This window comes from Thermobia domestica, chromosome 2, assembly GCF_964235325.1.
Source record: "Thermobia domestica chromosome 2, izTheDome1.hap1.1, whole genome shotgun sequence".
Lineage (NCBI taxonomy): Eukaryota > Metazoa > Arthropoda > Insecta > Zygentoma > Lepismatidae > Thermobia > Thermobia domestica.
In genome coordinates this window covers 82,927,421-82,948,339 of record NC_137455.1, presented here as the reverse complement: position 1 = coordinate 82,948,339, position 20,919 = coordinate 82,927,421, and the positions used below count along the sequence as shown (strand labels likewise).

Below are 20,919 nucleotides of genomic sequence, written 5' to 3'. Positions count from 1 at the left end.
TAAATATACATTAACTAGATATAGCTTATAATAATAATGTGTTTTGTATTTACTGAAATTATCAAAGATAATTTACTGTAAGGGTAGTGTAAGATATGTTTTATAGGATAAATAAAATGTACTCAGTTGTTAGGTGAATTGCAAACCGGGCAAGAGCCATTTTCCTCCGTCACCTTTATCCTTGTAGGTTACAGTTTACCATATTTACATAGCCTTCTTTTTGATCATAGTTCTTTGTATCAGTAGTGCCATGATTAGCCTTAAACGCATTTATACATATTAATTTTCAAAATTAATATATTAATAGTTTTCTTTCGGCAATAATTATACGGTGATTAATTTTATTTGTGCAATTATCAATACGTAGTAGTATTATAAGAGGAGCAATGTGGCTTAGTGGTATAGCGCTCATCTATGGTGAGAGGAGACCCTGGTTTGATCCCAAGTCATATGGTGCACAACATTGTGTCCATGAGTTTTCGGGCTTCTTGTTTCCTCCTCCCACGTTATCATTCCACCAACCATTTTATAATTATTCACTTTCATTAATCATCCGTCTCGTTAGCTTGACGGGCATAATCATGGGACGTTAAATTTAATTTCATTTTCTCAGCATTAGCTGTAATAACAGTAGTATTAGTATCACTAATTCATAAACATTACTTTGTTTACAATTGTCTAATTTGTTCAAATGATAGATTTAGGTTAAGATTTTTATTTCGTATATTTCGAATTTTCTATAACTAGACATGTTTTGAATTTCTGAAAGTTCTTCGAGTTATCGAAGTGCAAACTTACTTTATGGTTATAATATTATTATAATATTTAAATTATTATTATATTTCAATTCTATATTGTTCGCAGCTCGCACAATGACTACAGCCTTGGCAGATCGCAATCTCTCCGCCTTCTTACAATTGATTCAAGAAGCTGGCCTTGAAGAGTCGCTGGATTCCATGAGCAATATGACGTTATTTGCACCCACTAATGATGCTATTGACTCCCTTTCCATGGAACAACTAAAGGAGCTGAAGAGCGACCAAACAAAGCTTCGTGACCTTTTGATGTACCACATCACAGGCCCCGAGGCACAGGGTTGCGACATGGAGAATAACCAGTTACTCAAAACAGGGCTTATGGACAAGTCTGTGCGTGTTAATCTGTTCGCAACGGTAAGATTTTTCTCCTGTCATTTATATTGAAGGTAATATACACTGACCAGAACATTATGACCATCTACAGTACCTAATACCTGGTATACTCATTTTTGGCTCACAGGACAGCAGCAATGCGGTTTGGCATGGAATCAGTGCGTAGGTGGTTGGAGTCACGGTGCACCACATCTGCACACACAACTCCCTTAATTCCTATAAATTCTGCGGAGGGACTCGATGAGCTGATTGACATCTCAAAAGTGTTCAATTGGATTAAGATCGGTTGTATTTGGAGGCTATTACAGCAATTGAAATTCACCACTATGGTCCTCGAACCACTACAACACAACGTTGACCTTGTGATAAGGAGCGTTATCCTGCTGAAAGATGCCGTTTTCCAGCTGGAAATATGGCCGACAGGAATGGGTGTAAATGAACACTAATGATCTGCCGATAGCTACAAGCCGTAATTGTGCTAGTCACACACACTACTGGGTCCATGGATGACCATATGATGGTTTCCCTAATATAATGAAGCCACTGCTGGCCTGCAGTCATCCTACTGTGCACGTCTCGGGCACCCGTTTCTCTGGAAAGACGACGGATTCTGACTCAGACATCGATGTGGTGAAGGCAGTATCGTGATTCATCAGATCATGCAATGTTAAGCCACTGCTGTGCAGTCCGATAACGATAGGCACGTGCCCATACCAGTCGTTATTGATTATGTCGTGCGGTTAACATTGGTATACGTGTGGGACGTCATCTGTAAAGACTCATACGTAATAGGTACAGTTCAAGCACACTCGTGCTTTGTCCACTGTTAAAGTCTGCTGTTGACGTGGCATAGTTTGCACCCATCTCAACAGCCTGCGATGTCTGATATCTTTAATGAGGTGTGGCGTCCTATGTGTTGTTGTTTGACGTGTTCTTACAACTTTATAGTTTCTTATAACTCCTCAAGAACAGAAGGTAAAAGTAACTTTCAACATATAATCTTCCTAAAGAATAAGAAAGTAACAGAAAAGTAGTTTTGAAAGCTTCGAGTCAAAAACAAATTCATATTCCAAGGCCGTACTAGACTTTTAAAAGGAATATATAGTCTAGTAAAAACAAACGAAAACTGTCAATAGTTTAAAATGCAAATGTATGTTTAAGATTTTGCACCTGCCCGAAAAGTGATATATTTTCCATCATCAAACTTGTCCAGCATGAAATTAAGAGTCATACACTCTTACTTTTTCCTTTTCTCTGAACAGACATAGCACTCAATTTTTTTTTCAATCAATATCATGTTTAATGCTGCTGATCCAATCTTCGTTTCCTCCTCCAACGCTTAATGGCTCGATCTTGGACTTTCTCTGATTAGTTCTTCCACACGAGCAACGTTCTTAGGAGTCACTTTTTCAGGCCATCCACATCTCAAATCTCGATACACTTTGCCAATGCTTGCAGAATTCTTGCAGTCGTATGAACTGTTTCTTTCGAAGATTCAGAATTTCCAAATGCCGTTACCAAGTTCATCATACCATTAGTCTAAATCAACTGTGCAGTCAGGTATCATCGCACGCAATTGCTTTCTGAACAGTCTATGGTGACTGCGTAACTGACGTTGGTTCTTGTATCTTGTCTAGAAGCATCGGCTTACCCGAACACTCATATTTATCTCGGTAGAAATAGACCGGTGAAATATAAGGATACAAATGCACCCAAGTTGAAATTTGTATTAATTTTTACGATGTAGATTCTGAAACGTTTTGCCATGAACATTGTTTTTTTTTTTTTTTTCTCTATCTACAATTTCAACAACCCATGTAATATCTATATTCATTCATAATTCTATAACACATATACAATTTTGAAGATTGTTGCAGATTACTGATAATGTTGTATTCAAAAGATATTTAATTTAAATTATGTATTGAGTAGCTTCTCGTATCTTCATTATTTCGTGTGTTGCTTGTGTGTGAAAACAATGACATAACTCAAAATTGCAGTGAATGAATTATCTTTAGAAAATAAAAATATATCATCTTCGCTTTTTTTTTTTTTTTTTTTTACGTGAAGAATTATATATTCTAAAGAATATTTGTCAATTATAAGCTTCAGTTATGTCACTCCTCTCACAAATAAGCGACATGAATTTGACTAAATGAAATTATTAGTAAGCCTAGATACTAAATCATAGTTTTCTCTTTAACAAATATAACCTCTATAGACAATGCATTCATTTTGCTTATATTTTACAGATCCCATTTTTCACTGGTTCAGTAACAAAAGCAACGGCTCAGTGCGCACGTATTATGCATTTTGACAACCGAGTGTGCGGTGGAGTAATTCATGAAGTAGATAAGGTTCTGCTCCCTCCAGAAGGCGAGATTCTCGAAATTATAAAATCTGACGATAAATTCAGCATTCTCAAGAGGCTTATTGAGGTAAGAGAGAAATTTTGTTCTTATGCGCCCACAACAATAATCTGATAAGTGATAAATATGAACAGATAAAACATAATTTACATATAGGAATATGACTAGTTTGAAATGATTTCGTCGATGCGTATAGGATCTGAGATATAAAAAGAATTGAGTACTAAATGACGTATTGGTTCTGTCGGGAGCTTTCCCTGATAGCTGGACAAGCCAGAAAAGAAGACATGTAATAATTTGAACTTAAATTACGTGACGTAATGGATTCTCCTGAGTTACATTTCTTGCTTACTGTTAAACGTTTAAGATATATTTCTTAGGATACAAAACATCATCCTATTTTATTTTTTTCGGGATGGGGTGGAGGATACAGCATACGTTTGCACTTTTTTTCCCTTTGTCATATTTCCTGATTGCTTTCTGTCGAATGAAGACATTCGAGGAACAAACTACTCTATCAGCACTGTAAAAGAACAGGGTAATCAAAACTATATCTGTGCATATAACACGAAATACTAGCAGCGTTCAAAAAGATTCTTCGTATTGAATGGTAATACTACGTCGAAGCGTGTAGAATAAGAATTGTAAACAAAACTCTTGAATGAATACAGATAAATGATAGGTTAGTGAAATACAAGTACTTGTAGTTTATAGAAATAATAAACACTTCTGACCAGAGTATATACACTTGTTTATTAAAAACTAAATTAGTGTAACGGTTTCGACAACTTAACTGATGAAGACAACGTTAAGTTGTCGACACCGTTACACTGTAATTTAGTTTTTAATAAACAAGTGTATATACTCTGGTCAGAAGTGTTTATTATTTCTTTAGTGAGCTTCAGAGTCGTGATGGATAGAGTTGTAGTTTATGTATTAATAAAAGTCATGGGCGCCCGAAGAAGAGAGCAAGGAATGTATACGTAATATAGCAAACCACGTATATTAAATACCAGAGATAATATAGCAACCATGTAGATGAGCCCCATCTAGAAAATTTTCTTCGGGCGCCCCTGGTAAAAGTAAAGTTTAAACCTTATCTAACAAAAAAGTTATTTAATCTGACATTTTGAAACTAACCATATGACGATACTTACAGGACACAGGAATAGAAAATGAGCTTCAGGAAAGCGGACCTTTCACACTCCTTGCACCTACAAATGACGCCTTCTATAAACTTGAAGAAAAGGAACTAGACGAATTGCTCAGAAACAAAGAGAAAGCTGTGGAAGTTTTGCGCCAGCACATTTTGCCAGGTAAGTACACAATTCTAATCGCCGGTTTGCTAAAATCGACCGAAATATATTATTTTCTTATCCTGAGACATAACTATATTGCATGTCTCTAAATTAGTCTTCATCTGACTTCAAAATGTTATAGAATGAGAACGGCTAATCATATTTGATCAAAATGCCTACAGTTCGCAAGTCGAAGTGTTTGAATTAACACACACTTGGATACATTTTTCATTGCGCTTTTATACCAATTTGAGGACGTTCATTCAATGGGACTATTTTTGAACATATTTGTCCATGGCATCACTAGAAAAATTACCTCAAAGTTGGTCTCTTTGATCTCAAATGGTGTCTGCTTAACGATAATTTATCAAACTCTCCCTAAACAACTAAATAACAGTTAGGGTAATGAAAACTATGGATGCAATGCAAAGTTCAGGAATCACAAATTTTAACTTCAATTTATTGATTGAGAAGAAATTAAGGCCCTTTATTTTCTGTTGATTCGGTCGGATCTGGAGAAGTAACTGCAAACATTGCCTTACAAATTTATTTCTCTTATTACTCAGATCGTCAGAATAGGTTGTAATTAATTTCTTTATTGCATCACTGCCATCCAAAGTATTTATTCTGAGAATGACTTCAAAAATTGGACAAATATTTCTCATTTCTTCACACCGTGAATCCTCCTTAGAAATGACCTTGTGCACGATTATACCAGAAACCAATATTTTAAATTATACTTCTGCAGTTTCTTCTGGACCTGCATCAGATGCTCCACCGATTATACCAGAATCAGCTTTATCGAAGAAAAACTTCTTTTCTCCTCATCTTTTATTTATTTATTTATTTATTTTTGTTGAAAAAATGCTTTAATCCCGATGTTAGTTTTTTTTTCTCCTTAGGTATTTAGAACATATTCCTCTCACATGTTTATCTATGGTAACTTTAAGAGCTTTAACGTTGTTTGATTCTGTGTCAAAGGAGTTATCTTTTCTACTGCAGAGTCCAACTCCGTACATTTATACGGTCTAAAATTTCCCTCCAAACATTCAAAAAAAGCAGTGGTTCAAATTTGGGAAAATAATTAATCAGCCCGTTACTTCTGCTATCCATCATCAAACTAACTGCATTGGCTTTGTGTATTTTGTGTTTTCATTCCTTGTAGTAGTTTTTGTGCTATAGGATTCACTGCCTCAATTCGTGCACACACTATATTGTTTCATATGAATGGACCGCCCTCCAGTGCATTTTAATAATTTCTGTGGGCTTGAAAACAGCCACGTAATAATGTAAAAGTAACTAAATTCTGATAAACTAAACTATTAACTAAACTTTATTCTTGTTACCAAAAGGTGTTCAAAAGATCGTTAGATTCATATATTTAAACTTAACTTTGTTTAATTTAATCTCTAGAAAAGACAAGAAAAATTAAAAGAAAATTATCACACCTCCTTCCTAAAGATATGGGCTTCCGATATTTATCGGGATTGTCCCCCTCCTTCCTTAAGGGTTTTCCTGACAAATGCCTAAATTCAACGTTGGCCACACTTTCAAAGACATACAAACTGTACACCATATTAATTTGGAAACGCATTTTCTAAGCACAAAAATGATTACCTCGAGTGCTTGAACTCAATTGGTCAAACTTAAATGTGGCGTGATTACCTCGAGCGCTTGAACTCAATTGGACAAACTTAAATGTGGCGTTAACAGCTGATGGCGCAGTGATACAATAACGTGCTTGGTGCCGTCCGTATTTATTTCCTTTATAAATATAATGGATTTGATTGTTACTATATAGTCATCTGGTAACCCTTAGCTTATGAATCAATTTTGTGTCAATGTTCACGATTACGAGACAAAATAAATCAACAATGACAATACCATACCAAACAACAGGCAAACCGCTTATAGCTGAATATTTGTATGAAGCACGAACTATGGAAGTGTATGACATTTACTTTCATGGAACATTAACGATATTTTTTTTCACTTGCAGAAATCCTGTGCTGCTCCGGAGTAGGTGTATCAGCATGGCCGTTTACTAACCGAGTGGAGACTCTTGCAGGAAACTCACACGGTGTTCGCAGAGATCATGATGGACGAGTCCATATTGGAACTGCTCGCGTCCACAAATGTGATATAATGGCTACCAATGGAGTTATACATACAGTCAACAGAGTAAGTATAATAATATTGTTTCATGATAATTGCGAAATTTAAAACTGCATCATCACAAGTCAAAGTTCAGGTTGACACACTATCATACAGTATAAAAAGCGCTAGAGTCGTAAGCGAAAATAGGTGAGTCGTAAGCATCTCTCTTCGTCATTGAGAAGTTCCAACCTCGCGGTTGGTCATCAGGTTTGATGTTTTCCTCAGTCCCATCAGGCAAATGCACAGTACCTTTAAATATAGGTTCTGACAGACTTTCTTCTTTTTAAAACTGCTGTCCAAGTTTCATTGTTTAAACAGAAACAGCTTCACAACTATATTTAATTTCTTTAACAAAAAATCTGATCCCATCTTTGTTTGAGGGTTTTGTTTCACCTAGAGTTATTATTGTATAAAAGACATATCAATTTTTGCTATCAAACATTTTCTAGAAACTAATACATTAATCAGAATAGGTGAAGAAATGACAGAAGAGAGTGCGATTGGAAGGGGAGTTCGACAGGAACGCTATCTCTCGCCTACATTATTTAACATCTATCTAGAAGAGATAATGAAAAATAGCCTATAAAATGAAGACGGCATTTTAGTAGGAGGTAGAATTACGTGTATACGGTTTGCAAATGATATGGCGCTTGTTGTAGAATTTGAAGAGAAATCAATAAGATGTTAGAAAACATGAGAACTGTGAAGAATATGGGATGAAAGTGAATGTTAGAAAGACAAAAGCCATGGTGATTGAAATAAGGGGTTGGTGTCAAAAATAGAAGTAGGAGGGGAGAAAATAGAGCAGGTGACTAGTTTTCGATATCTGCGTAGTATTATTAGTAATGATATGAAATGTGAACGTGAAATAAAAGCAAGGATCGAAATGGTAAAAGAAGCCTTTAGGAGGAAGAAAAGTCTGTTTTGTGGGACCTTGAATAAAGAGTTGAGAAAAAGACTCAAAAAATGCTTCGTGTGGAGTATTGTACTTATGGATCACAAACATTACATTACGCAAAAATCATGAAAAAGATTGGAAGCTTTCGAAATGTGGGTGTGAAAAAGAATGGAGAGAATTACCTAGGTCAAGCGGGAAACGAATGAGAGGGCATTAGAAATGGCCGAGGAGAAAAGAACAATTTTAGATATTATGAAGAGGAGGAGAATCTGCTTGGGACAGTGGATAACAAGGAACTGCTAGAGGGTAGTAGCAGGAAAGAGAGGATGGGGGCGAAGCAGACTACAATTAATAGACAATATCAAAATGGAAAAATCGTACATGAAGACGAAGAGGTTAGCGGAAGATCACGAAGCATGGAAGCTCTTCAGTTCCAGTAAGTGACCTGCCAATAATAGCAGAATACATGATGATGATGAATATATTAAAACATTTTCTCTAAATATTGTTGCGAGTAAAGCGTTTAAAAGAGTCTTTTGGCACAACTATAAATCTGTTTTAATATTCCCTTCATATGTGTATGTCAACTATTCCGTATCCACCTAAACTTTGTTGTAGAAATTTAGCTTATCTTTGTAGGTTTTGCACTTAATTTTTCCTTTCTTCGGTTAGTCATAATGAAATGGAAGAATGAAGTTTCTTGCTATGCAACTTTCTCACCATGTATTTCCATTGTCTTATTCGTCAGAGGACTTTTTATTTTTCCCAAAATACTATATCCGAATTATTAGCGTAACTCAATTCACTCTGCTGAGTTCATAAAACTTGAACTCTGTCTCGTCATGTGTTTCTGTGTACTCAATGTTTACAGGTTGCACAATGGTATTATACTTTGGTTCACGTTTTACAAGGTGACGGATTACAGTTTCATTTGCACGTAATTTTCTCTTTAGTCAAATGTACTAAAGACCCTTTTAACTCTGTTTTCTTTCAGGTAATGTTGCCAGAGAAAAGAAGACACCAAGGAATGTTCTCAGGAGCCTTCCAGAGGTTTGGCAACCCCAATGTCGAAGTCTTTTTGTTTGGTGCTTAAAATACCAAGTACCTCTTCTCATTTTGTTTTTTATAAGAACATTTTAATTATTTTTATAAAAACGAAAGACACTTTGACAATGTGAAGTGTACTGTTCGCTACGTAGCCCCGTCTCGCCTCAACAGTGATATATTTTATATCCTCCTTGAGGGCATTAGGCTAACCCTCTACAGTAAGCGCCACTGCTTACTGTTAATTTTACGTTCAGATGTTTCCCAGTAGTAGTATCTAGTAATTTAAACTCCGTTGTCCATGACTTCTCGTCAATTATTTAAGATCTTGTACGTTTAACAATGCACAGGGTTATTATTTAATCAAGAAATGGTCGAACTTGATTTTACGATCTTCGAAAAGAAACAGCTTTGCTTGAAACTAAATATACATGACAAGCAAACATCATGAACAACTCAAGCCTGTTAAATATCGATTAATACGCCAGCGACGTAATAATTATCATATTTTAAAATCCTGTTATCTTCCCTGCACTTGTTAAATTTATTAATTAATGCTCATTTACGTCATGTTTAATTATACGAATGGATGTATATTTATTTATTAGAGCAATAAACTATTTTAAGTAAAAAAAAATATTGTATAATTTTTTCTTTCTCTTAATGTACTACGTGTAAAAAGCTTTATTTATTTATTTATTTTTACAGAAGCATAATTTATTAAAATTTTCTAGTAGTTTCTCATAATTTATGCGCTTGTATCTTACTAACAATATGAATTTGATATTAATTTCTAAATAAAATAGAAAGAGTACAAAGTCCAGAAATGTCTATCACGGCTGAAATTACTTAACCGGGGTTCTTAATTTAAACTTGGAACCAACAGAGACCCAATGCTAAAGTCAATTATAATGGTTTTGAATTCGCATTACAATTCCTACTTCACCCCGTATCAGGTATTATTCCAGAAAATTTTATCCCAGAGGGAAGGAGAATTAAAAGGTGGTAACTGGGACTATTTCGATATGTATTTGTATTAGAGTATATTGGAAAATCGTAGTTAGGAGCCCCATTTTGTGATTTCTTAAAAGAAAATTGAAGAATGAAAATGAAGGAACATATTGACTACGCAGCTGCAAGCGTAAAAATACACGTAAATAAATAAAGCTTTGAGATTTATCTTTCAAATGAGACGAATTTTTCCTTTTGTTCAAGCATATAAATGGTCACCGAATGATAAACATACCTCATGTATAATATTTGTTCTCCTAGTTCCATTGAGTAAAAAAATGTATAATTGTACTTGCTACATATAATTCCTAATTCGAATCATGAATTTGTCTTGCATTATGTAGTCACTCACTCATCTATACGCTTGCTGTGTACAGATAATTACAAAATAATGGAAACACTCATGTATTGTAACAAGTAAGATGAGTAAGTAGCACTGAAAATTTGTGTTAAGTCCTATGTTGAGTGACAAGTAGTAGTACGGATTGGTGTGTGCAATATCCCTGATTTTACTGCGCAAAATGAGAGGCGCCTTTAGAAGGCAAACTGAGAGTCGGAACAAGTGTATCCAAGAATGCCAGTGTGTTACGTATATATCGAGAACAGTATCCAAAATAACGTCATACAGAACTCTAGAAAACGGACAGTGGATGGAAAGAAAGCCGAAGTAAAACAGGTTGTTGAACATTGAAGAGCACTTGTCAGAAAGAACAGCAAAGTTAATTCGCACGACTAACTGCACAACTTATTCGCATCTGCAACATGTTTTTATAATCACAAGTTAACGAGAACTGCATAACTTCAATATACGATTTCGAAACCTCTAATCACAGACTTCAACGCGGTAGCGAGAAAAACAGTACCACGAACACAAAAGTTTCGACCGCCAATAACTGGAAAAGAGTATTATGGTTTGACGAGTCATCTTTTTCTTTGTTTCCAAAAGTCAGGATTTATATATAGTAGATGCCCAAAGAAGTGTATGTTCCAAATTACCTACTTCCTACTGATGAATGTAGTGGTAATTACGTTGGTGTGGGCCGCGATTTGGTAGTATTCTAGTATTCCATTAGTCCTATTTTATTCTCAAATGGGAATTACTGCCTACATGACCAGGTACATCTTATGATACAGATATTGTTGTCTTCCAAGTTGCGTCAATACACAAAGCTAGACCTGTTTCGGTGTGGTTTAAGGAATACCAAAATGAATTTTAATATATCCCCTTGTCTGCTGAGTCCCCCAACTTGAACACTGCTGAACATACATGATCAGCTTTGGAGCAATGAATCCGGTGCAATTTTCTTCCTCTATCATTGTTGATACAACTGACAGCACCCTTCTGGAATCGCTTCACAAAGTATATGAGTCAATTTAGTGACAAGTACAAGCTATATTACACGATAGAGGTGATCCAATGGCGTAATAAAGTTAAGTTGAATTTTGTTAAGATGCTTCCATTATTTTAATAACTATAATTTGTTCAGCATAGTAATCTCCACTGAATTAGTATTTTCAGACATCTTTGATTGTTCGAAGAGTAAGGACTGAATTTTCTAATAATTTTTTAAAATCTCTTTTCTAGAGTATTGTAAAAGTCCGAGCTGTTGCAGATAGTTAATTTATAGCAAAATACTAGATGAACATAAAATATTTTCGACATGTAAAATAAGTTTGAAATCTGCAGCTTAGTAGGTTTTTATCAAATTACAGTAATATACTGATGTTCCTCAAACACATTATAGGTTAATTTGAGATTTAACTCCCTTTTTGACATTGAAACTACACAAGATTTAGATCTGCAGCTTGACATGGGATCAGAACTACATGTGTTTCCAAATTCATGAAGGGTCAGAAGACTCATCAAATATCATCTGGAGTCTTGAGTAGTTAGTTATTAAAATAATACGATAAAGAGTTTCTGAAAATCAAATGATAAAATTTCACCTTTCTCTAGTTTCTACCCAAGTATTTGTCCTCTCTCTCTTTATTTTCAATGAAATAGACATCCGCAGAAGCCAACACATCAATCAGAACTGCATTTTATGGAAGGTATTCACCATTTTAATTTTCTAGACTAAATAAATAACTGGATAAATAAAGCAGGTTCGATTCCCGGTGAAGTTCATGTGGTTCGACTCCCATGTTAAGCTGTAGGTCAATGAAATGCTAAGCTCTCCATTCAACCAATCCAATTAAACTTCCCCATTATGACGAAGTATATCCCTTCTATCACAACTAGTTGTTCCCACCAAACCTTCGGCCCACTGTACACTAAAGGTTAAAATTGTGCTTAATTAAAAGCTCTAATTGCTTACATTTAACAAATTTATTTACTTTTTGAATTTACCTCCCCCCAATATTTTCGCAATTAATAAACTACTTCGTTTTACACAATACTACGTTGATTTAAATCCATGAGCAGCAAGCGATAGCGCAGATAGTGATACCTATTAGTATGAGATAGGCAAGCGATAGCGCAGGTAGTGAGATCTATTAGTGTTGGGTAGACAAGCGATAGTACAGGTAATGATATTTATTAGTGTTAGACAAGCGATAGTGCAGGTAGTGATATTTATTAGATAGGTAGACAAGCGATAGTGCAGGCAGTGAAATTATTAGTGTCAGGTAGACAAGCGATAGCGCAGGTAGTGAGATCTATTACTCAGGCAGACAAGCGATAGTGCAGGTAGTGATATCTATTAGTGTAAGGTAGACAAGCGATAGTGCAGGTAGTGATATCTATTAGTCAGGCAGACACGCGATAGTACAGGTAGTGATATCTATCAGTGTCAGGTAGACAAGCGATAGTGCGGGTAGTGATATCTTTAATCAGGCAGACAAGCGATAGTGCAGGTAGTAATATCTATTAGTGTCAGGTAGACAAGTGATAGTGCAGATAATGAGATCTGTTAGTCAGATAGACAAGCGATAGTGCAGGAAGTGATATCTATTAGTGTCAGGTAGACAAGCGATAGTGCAGGTACTGATATCTATTAGTGTCAGGTAGACAAGCGATAGTGCAGATAGTGATATCTATTAGTGTCAGGTACACAAGCGATATTGCAGGTAGTGATATTTATTAGTGTCAGGCAGACAAGCGATAGTGCAAGTACTGATAGCAATTAGTGTTAGATAGACAAGCGATAATACAGGTAGTGCTATTTATTAGTGTCAGGTAGACAAGAGATAGTACAGGTAGTGATATTTATTAGTGTCGGGCAAACAAGCGGTAGTGATATTTATTAGTGTCAGGCAAACAAGCGATAGTGATATCAATTAGTGTTAGGTAGACAAGCGATAATACAGGTAGTGCTATCTATTAGTGTCAGGTAGACAAGAGACAGTGCAGGTAGTGATATTGTCAGGCAGACAAACAATGAAATGAAAAATGAAATGAAATCTTTGAGTTTTACGTCCCACGGTTATGCCAGTTAGGCTAAAGGAGACGGTGATGATGAGAGATGAGTGAAATGGTGGAATGAAGAAAGTGGGAGGAAACGGGAGAACCCCGAGAAATCCCACGAGCACGGTGTTTGTCCACCACAAAGTTCACTTGGCGGGGGCTGGGATCGAACCCGGGACCCCAAGCACCAGAGGTGAACGCTCTACCACTGAGCCCCCGCAGACAAACAATGGTGCAAGTAGTGATATTTATTAGTGTCATGTAGACAAGCGATAGTGCAGTAGTGATATCTATTAGGCAGACAAGCGATAGCACAGGTAGTGATATCTATTAGTCAGGTAGACAAGCGATAGTGTAATTAGTGAGATCTATTAGGCAAGCAGACAAGCGATAGTGTAGGTAGTGATATCTATTAGTGTCAGGTAGGCAAGCGATAGTGCAGATAATGAGATCTGTTAGTCAGATAGACAAGCGATAGTGCAGGTAGTGATATCTATTAGTGTCAGGTAGACAAGCGATAGTGCAGGTAGTGATATCTATTAGTGTCAGGTAGACAAGCGACAGTACAGGTAGTGATATCTATTAGTGTCAGGTAGACAAGCGATAGTGCAGGTAGTGATATCTATTAGTGTTAGGTAGACAAGCGATAGTGCAAGTAGTTATATCGATTAATGTCAAGCAGACAAGTGATAATTCACGTAGTGATATCTATTAGTGTCACGCAGGCAAGCGATAGTGCAGGTAGTGATATCAATCAGTGTTAGGTAGACAAGCGATAATACAGGTAGTAGATATCTATTACTGTCAGATAGACAAGCGATAGTGCAGGTAGTGATATTTATTAGTGTCAGGCAGACAAGCGATTGTGCAGGTAGTGATATGTATTAGCATGACTGCGTATTATTAGAAATTAGCGTGACGCACAGTCCGATACCTTCGCTTTTTATCAGAGAACTTTAGTACCGTTGTTTATTCAACACTCGCACTTGTAGATATGTAATTTAAGAGGCTCTGTTAAGTAATTTTGACCTGATTTTATTTTACCAATTTACATTGTACTTTAGACATTTGGTTACATTGTACTACAACTCCAGCATTTGCTTGTTCTTGATAATCATGCAGTGCATAAATATCACAACCAGTTTAAAGCCACCTGAAAAGATTCAATACAATAATACTTCCGAAATTCTTTCAGAGTTTTATATTATACCCTGACACTTGATTTGAAATACAAAAATACATCAACAATGACAACAAAAACAATAACAATACATTCAATATCTAATATTACAATTTTATCAATTTTACGTTTTTTTCTTTCAAAATACGGTTGCATTAAAATTTCTTCTTTTTTTTAAAAAAAAAAGTTTTATATAATACGCTTGGCGAAGGTATAGTCTTTAAAGTTAATTGCAAAAAACTTAAAAACAAATAATTTCTTCAATAAAAATACATTTAATTTTCCACAGAAAACTATAAAATAATTCATGATGATTTATTTTGTATTCATCAAGATTTTCTTACTGAAAATCTATGAATTAATGAATGAAAACAACGGCTGCCAGGATTTTTATGCCATTCTTTACCTTAGTGAGTTTAAAGAATACTTTATCGGATAAATATATACATAACAACCTACTTTAAGTACAAGAAGACAGCTATATTACGCTACTGTATATGAATACATTTACATATAAATAGGTATATAGGTAGGTATTACTCAGTAATACTCATACTTAATATAATATACACATAAAATAACTTTTTTTTTTTTAAAATATCTAATTGTTAATAACCCATCATACCACTACATTTGCTTCAACACTGATTTCAAATCTTCCAGTCAAACAAATAATACTTTTGACTTCCCAAAGATAACAAGGTTAATATTCCGGAAGTTTTCAATTTATTAGAAAGTATTAACCATATATAGTATGTCGTTTACCCTTATAACACTGCGACAAAATATGCAGTAACATATAATGGTTGCTTCTCTTATGTGTAACTTTGTCAGAACAATACAGTTTCAGGATGAAAGCCATGTCTGACCAATTATAAAACGCTGCTAATCAATTTTGTATTTATAAATTTTTCCCCACATTTTTATATTTTTAATATAGAATTGGGAGTAACTGCCATTTCTTAGTAAACTTTTTCCAATGGTAAGTTATATGTTGCAAAACTAGCCATATCGCAATTTGCTTATATGTAAGCAAATAACTACAAGAACTTACCATTTAATATTTTCTTTTCTTTATAAATAACATATGAATATGTCTGTCTGTTTTGTTAAAGGTAACAGTTCACTTCTGTGTATGTTTCTAGGTTAAACTAATGTTACGACCATTTGTCTTAAGAGATGCCATCTTTCAACAAACGTATTTTTCAGAAAAGGTAATCAAAAATGAAATGCATAATGTACCGACGACTATGTCAAGATTTGCTTGATACAGCTAAGAAATCCCTATGTAACATCAATTACAACTGTCGGCAACTATTATAAGTATTTAGTTATCAAAATACCTAATATACAAATAAGTGAGACTTTTCCAGACTAAATATATCAAAACAATTTTTAAAAGATCTCCACACCAACATAGTAAAAGTATTTAAACTAAATTAAGAGGAACACACAACAGGATCGGAGATAGAACACTTACAATGAAAGGGGAATGCCAATTTATTTGCCCCTGTCATTTTCATATTTGTTCCCAAACAGTTTATTGTGTCAAATACTCAATAAAACTACATTTATGACATACCTCCTAACAAAGTTTTTTTTTTTTCCCTCATTTGAAGTGGGATGCTACAGCCTATTTTGCCTAATCAGCTTCAAAACTTTTAATCATGCTGACAGCTTCTAAATTGTGAACACTGGTATCACTGCCAAATTCATAAATTAGTTAAGTCACATAAAGTCCTTTTAAGTCAACAATAATTTTAAAACGTCCTGTTTCAAGATAAGTAAGTCGTGAAGATCATCATGCACTTAAAGGTTACAATGGTGGTTAAATTATTTCAAAATATTTCTACGAATGTTCTCGAAATATAACTAGTACTTTAGTTTCTAAAAATTTGCCCTTTGGTGTGTCTTTGGCTTTAAAAAATAAATTCGACTTCAGTTTCAATTAGAGAGAGAGAGATTCATGGTTAATGGAAGTCACTCCAATTGAACCCAAGTCATTATTGTCAACAAGTTCCTTTGGAATACTAGAAAAAAAAATTCACTACAAACATATACACAGTACTACATACTATATACAAAACACATCACGCGGATGAATATGTAATTTCATTAAATCCAGACACCTATGTCCAAGAATGAGAAGAACTTCAGTGCATCCCTTTTACTAATAATACACTGAAAGAGATACATTTATATGAACTACAAACCTAATTCATTTATAATAATACTCGTCAGCTCTACTACATCAAATAAAGGAAGATACGTATTTCTATTTTAGTATATGACACTAATTAGATAATTCACAGTAAAGATCATCTTGTTTATTGTGATATAATATTATCAACAATTCAACAACAACAACAACAACAATATGATATTGCTTTTGTCCCTCATTCCATGCCATACTGTTTTAAATTTATGAATAATTAATATACACAATTCTAATATTGTGCTCGATATAATATGTTTGTATTACAAGCAGATCGTAGTAATAAGGCATTCCCTTCTTCTTGTATAGGGAAATAGAAACATAACTGAGTTACATATACCTAAGACACATACAGTTATCGTAACGTGTAATATACCCTTTCCTTATTTAAGTACCAACTCAAGTAAAATTAATAGACAAAGAGTTCTGGGAAATGGATCTCATATGCTGGGGGATTGGTTATGGGAGTTTTCAAAGGATCATCATGCCTTTCAGATTTCGAACCTGGAGTCGGTGTTGCTGGCTGACGAACAGATTCCACCAAAGTTGTCGATATCTTCCCGAATATTTCATTTAGCTTATTCTGAAGTACATCGTTCTGTAAATTAGACAAAGTAATATTAAGAAATATGTTTTGAACTTTTGTGTAAAACAGACATTAGTACATAGGTACAAGGGTCAGTCATAGGTGCTACAACATTCTGGTACAAAACATATCTTTATTTATTACAGTATAATGAAAGCAGGTTAACATTCAACATATAGCCTCTCGTGTTGGGCTGTCTGCAGCCACCTTCCTTGTAGTTCCTTGATACTACGTCTTGTCCTCAGAGACAAAAAAAAAGTCAGTCACTGCTGTTTCCACCTTCTGCTAGTTGATGAATATTTTCAAGTAGTTGTATTTACCTGCCTGCTAGTTTTATATTCGATAGGTCTCTTCTATAGTACAATAGTACAAAAAACTAAAAATTATCCAGCTTTCACTTCAGCAATATTTAACGAAAGCAGAAACTAAAATATATCAGGAAACTTACGAGAACGGAACTATTAAGACATCATCGGCAGTCCGTCATATTGCAAATTATTCTTAGTGTTGCCAAATGTAGACTGCCGAATATATATTAATAGCTCCGTTCTCGCAAGTTTCGTGATACATCTTAATTCTTCTCTTCATTAAAAGCTACTGAAGTGAACAGTAGATAGTTTATGTTTTTTGAAACAGAATAAATAAATCACAGTGTAAAACACGCAGTCAACTGGTTATTTTGAACACAACTACCTGAAGATATTTCCAGTGCAATGAAATACTATACAAACCGGAAATAATTAAACTCTTCTAAGGTACATCATTTTATTACTTTATATAAGTTTAGTAAAAAAAGCTCAAGAAGAAAAGATTTTTTTTTAAAGCTAGAATATTCTTTATGCACTAAATTCTTCTTTATCTGTCAATGTTCGATGTTAAATCAGTAAATCACACGTACACATGAAATTTTCTGAGATTTAAAACAGCTCTAATCTAATACAAATATTTGCAAAATACATTCTTCCATTTTGACGGAAGCCCATTGAGACAGCGTTACATTTAGAAACACTTTTTTTTTTTTTTTTCAAATAAACAATATCACTTAAAATATATCTGTTACGCTGCAGAACTCTATGTGGAATTGTCCAAGAACTAAACATTAATATGAACACTCGAAAAATGTGAAAGATCTAATAAAAATGACACATGAAATTCATAATCACCATTGATACCACAAAAAATAGTTTACTACACAAAAATCACAGAAATGCAATTCAAACGAAAAATTCTATCGCAAAATGCGATGCATCTATGGTCATAAATTATTAACGAAGTGAGCTATTTTTTAACATGAAAATAGGATAAGATTTCTTTCCTGACAGACGAGTTCTCTAGTTCTGATAAATCTCCTACCGAAAACCGGCGCCGTCCCTTAGGTGTCTCTGTAGGCTAATCCATTATGGACTAGACACCACATTACTGGACACTGGCCGAAGAATTTTGACGACAAAGAGAACATAAAATGAATTCGACATACGGAAATAAAATGCCTCAATGGACTTTTGAAGTCCAAAATATCGGCTTACTTTTCAGAAATTTCATAAATAGCCTTTAACAGTATCTTCTTTCCTGTCGTTACTGTTGGTTCAATCTCTGGAGAGGTTTCATATACGGCAGACACATTTTAATATAAAGGTAACCAAGAAAGTTCTATCGCTTTTTCACCCACCACATTCGAACATTGATATGTCAACTAAGACGTACCTCGAAGGTCAAAAATTGTATCCATCACAATCGACGACCTTCTGCCAACCTTCTGGAAGCCCATGTATTCCATCGCGGTAGAACTTGGTGGGCCGTGAAGCGAAGAAGGTATTAAGTGCATTTTGCATCTCTACTAGGGAATTGAACAGGCGTCCTCTAAGGTGATCGTCCAAGGAATGGAACAGGTGATAATCGTACGGTGTAATGTCCGGGGAGTATGAAGGATGCAATAGTGTTTCTCATCCGAGGCGTAGAATGGTGTCCCGGGTCATCCTAGCCATGTGGGACTTAGTGTTGTCCTGTAACAGGAGGACCCCTTTGCGATTCAGATGTGGCACAGCTGACTCCAGAGTTTTGAATTTTTCTTGAACATGGCTCAACTGTTCACAGTATACAGTCGCATTGATGCTCTGACCAGCTAGTAGCAGTTCCCGATGCACGATACCGCGAGCAGTCCACCAAACACACAAGAGGACCTTCTGGTGCAGTGCTGGTTTCGGCTGTTTTAGAACCGGTTCATAGGATGCAAACCAATGATGACAGCGCCGTGGAGCTTCGTACAGGAGCCACATCTCATCACATGTCAACACCCTGTCCAGAAATGGCTCCTTCCTCAGACGAGACAGCAAAGAAACACACGTGTCTGCTCACGTTGTCTTCTGGCCCGGAGTCAAATTATGTGGGACCCATCGACCCAACTTGTAGTGCTTCCCAAGTTGATAGAGGTGCTGTCGAATGGTTTCTCCACTCACACTGAATTGTAGTTCCAATTCCTCACATGTCTGGCCACTGTCCGCCTCAATTGCTGGCTGAAGATCTTAATTTTGTACATGTGTTGGTCTACCGGCACGTGGTGCGTCTTCGAGTGTTTCGTCACCGTCCTTAAAACTTGATAAACCCCTGCTGCACTGTCCGCGTAGTCACGACACCCTCACCACAGCCTGGCATATCTTCCGCCTCGCTGCAACAGCGTTTGACCCCACTTTGAACTCGTACAACAGACACCCCTTATGACGCTCTGTGGAGGTCCCATGTTACTCTGTCCTTATGCAAGTTTACAATGTAACTGAACTGCCATAACCAGGTAGTATGTTGGATATACCCACACCAACAACTGACCTTCGCCTTATCTCCATTCACATTCAACCAGGGCCAATGAAAGATAGATCTCCTCAAAAAGCGACAGAACTTCCCTGGTTACCTTTATAATATTTCATAGCGTTGGCCCAGAAATATCCTTTTGCTTTACATTGAAATGATGCAAGAAAGGTAGTGTTCCATTTATAACTTTAATAATAATAATAATAATAAAAAAAACTGAATTCGGCTAGCATTTACCTCCAATAGGAGTCAGGAAATTAAAACTTATGGGAAATTAAGTTATCGTGCTTCTATCATAAAAAAATAGGTTCACTTCATGGGCTGCGTTATGTCAATTTCCTGTTTCTTGACGGACTCATTCAAAGCTAAATATCATTTTAGGCAATCTGCAGAATGACAAAATTAGCACTTAAAAACAGAATGTGATTACTTTTCTTCTACTTTGCTTTTCATTATCATACGTGTTTCTTATATACAGAAATTGCTTATTTTCATTATTTCATGTCTATGTAAAACGGTAAAATAAACAAACAAATTTCATTTCCATTCCTACCAAAAGTGCTATGCAAATAGTATAAATTGGGATGCAAATTTAAATTCATTTTGCAAATTGCTATCCAAAACGTAAAAATCTTAAAAGTTAGTGTACGTTCCACCATAATTCTGGAACGCCTGGAGTAGTTTCATCAAAACTTGATACACATAAGAATTACAAATTTTATTTAAAAAAAAAAAAAAGGTAAGAGAGCACCCCTAGGGATGGAGGTAAGAAGGTGCTAACATCTGAAAATAACTGAGT

The 20,919-nt window shown here is 35.3% G+C and overlaps 2 protein-coding genes across 5 annotated transcripts in view; one reads left to right on the top strand and one right to left on the bottom strand.

Annotated features, from left to right (window-relative positions):
• LOC145673505 (transforming growth factor-beta-induced protein ig-h3-like) overlaps positions 1-9,554 on the top strand; it is a gene marked incomplete in the record, with an annotated part of 40,577 nt that extends 31,023 nt beyond the window's left edge. The window contains 5 exon segments of the mRNA XM_081743277.1: positions 865-1,172; positions 3,404-3,589; positions 4,680-4,836; positions 6,818-6,999; positions 8,868-9,554. Coding sequence (XP_081599403.1) covers positions 865-1,172; positions 3,404-3,589; positions 4,680-4,836; positions 6,818-6,999; positions 8,868-8,966 — 932 coding nt within the window.
• Positions 9,555-14,353: 4,799 nt separating this feature from the next.
• stmA (Protein EFR3 homolog stmA) overlaps positions 14,354-20,919 on the bottom strand; it is an 82,093-nt gene continuing 75,527 nt past the window's right edge. For all 4 annotated transcript variants that reach the window (XM_081743248.1, XM_081743257.1, XM_081743267.1 and 1 more), the window contains exon 17: positions 14,354-17,327. In XM_081743248.1, the coding sequence (XP_081599374.1) occupies positions 17,139-17,327 (189 nt within the window). In that variant the 3' untranslated portion in view covers positions 14,354-17,138. The remainder of the gene's footprint in view (positions 17,328-20,919) is intronic.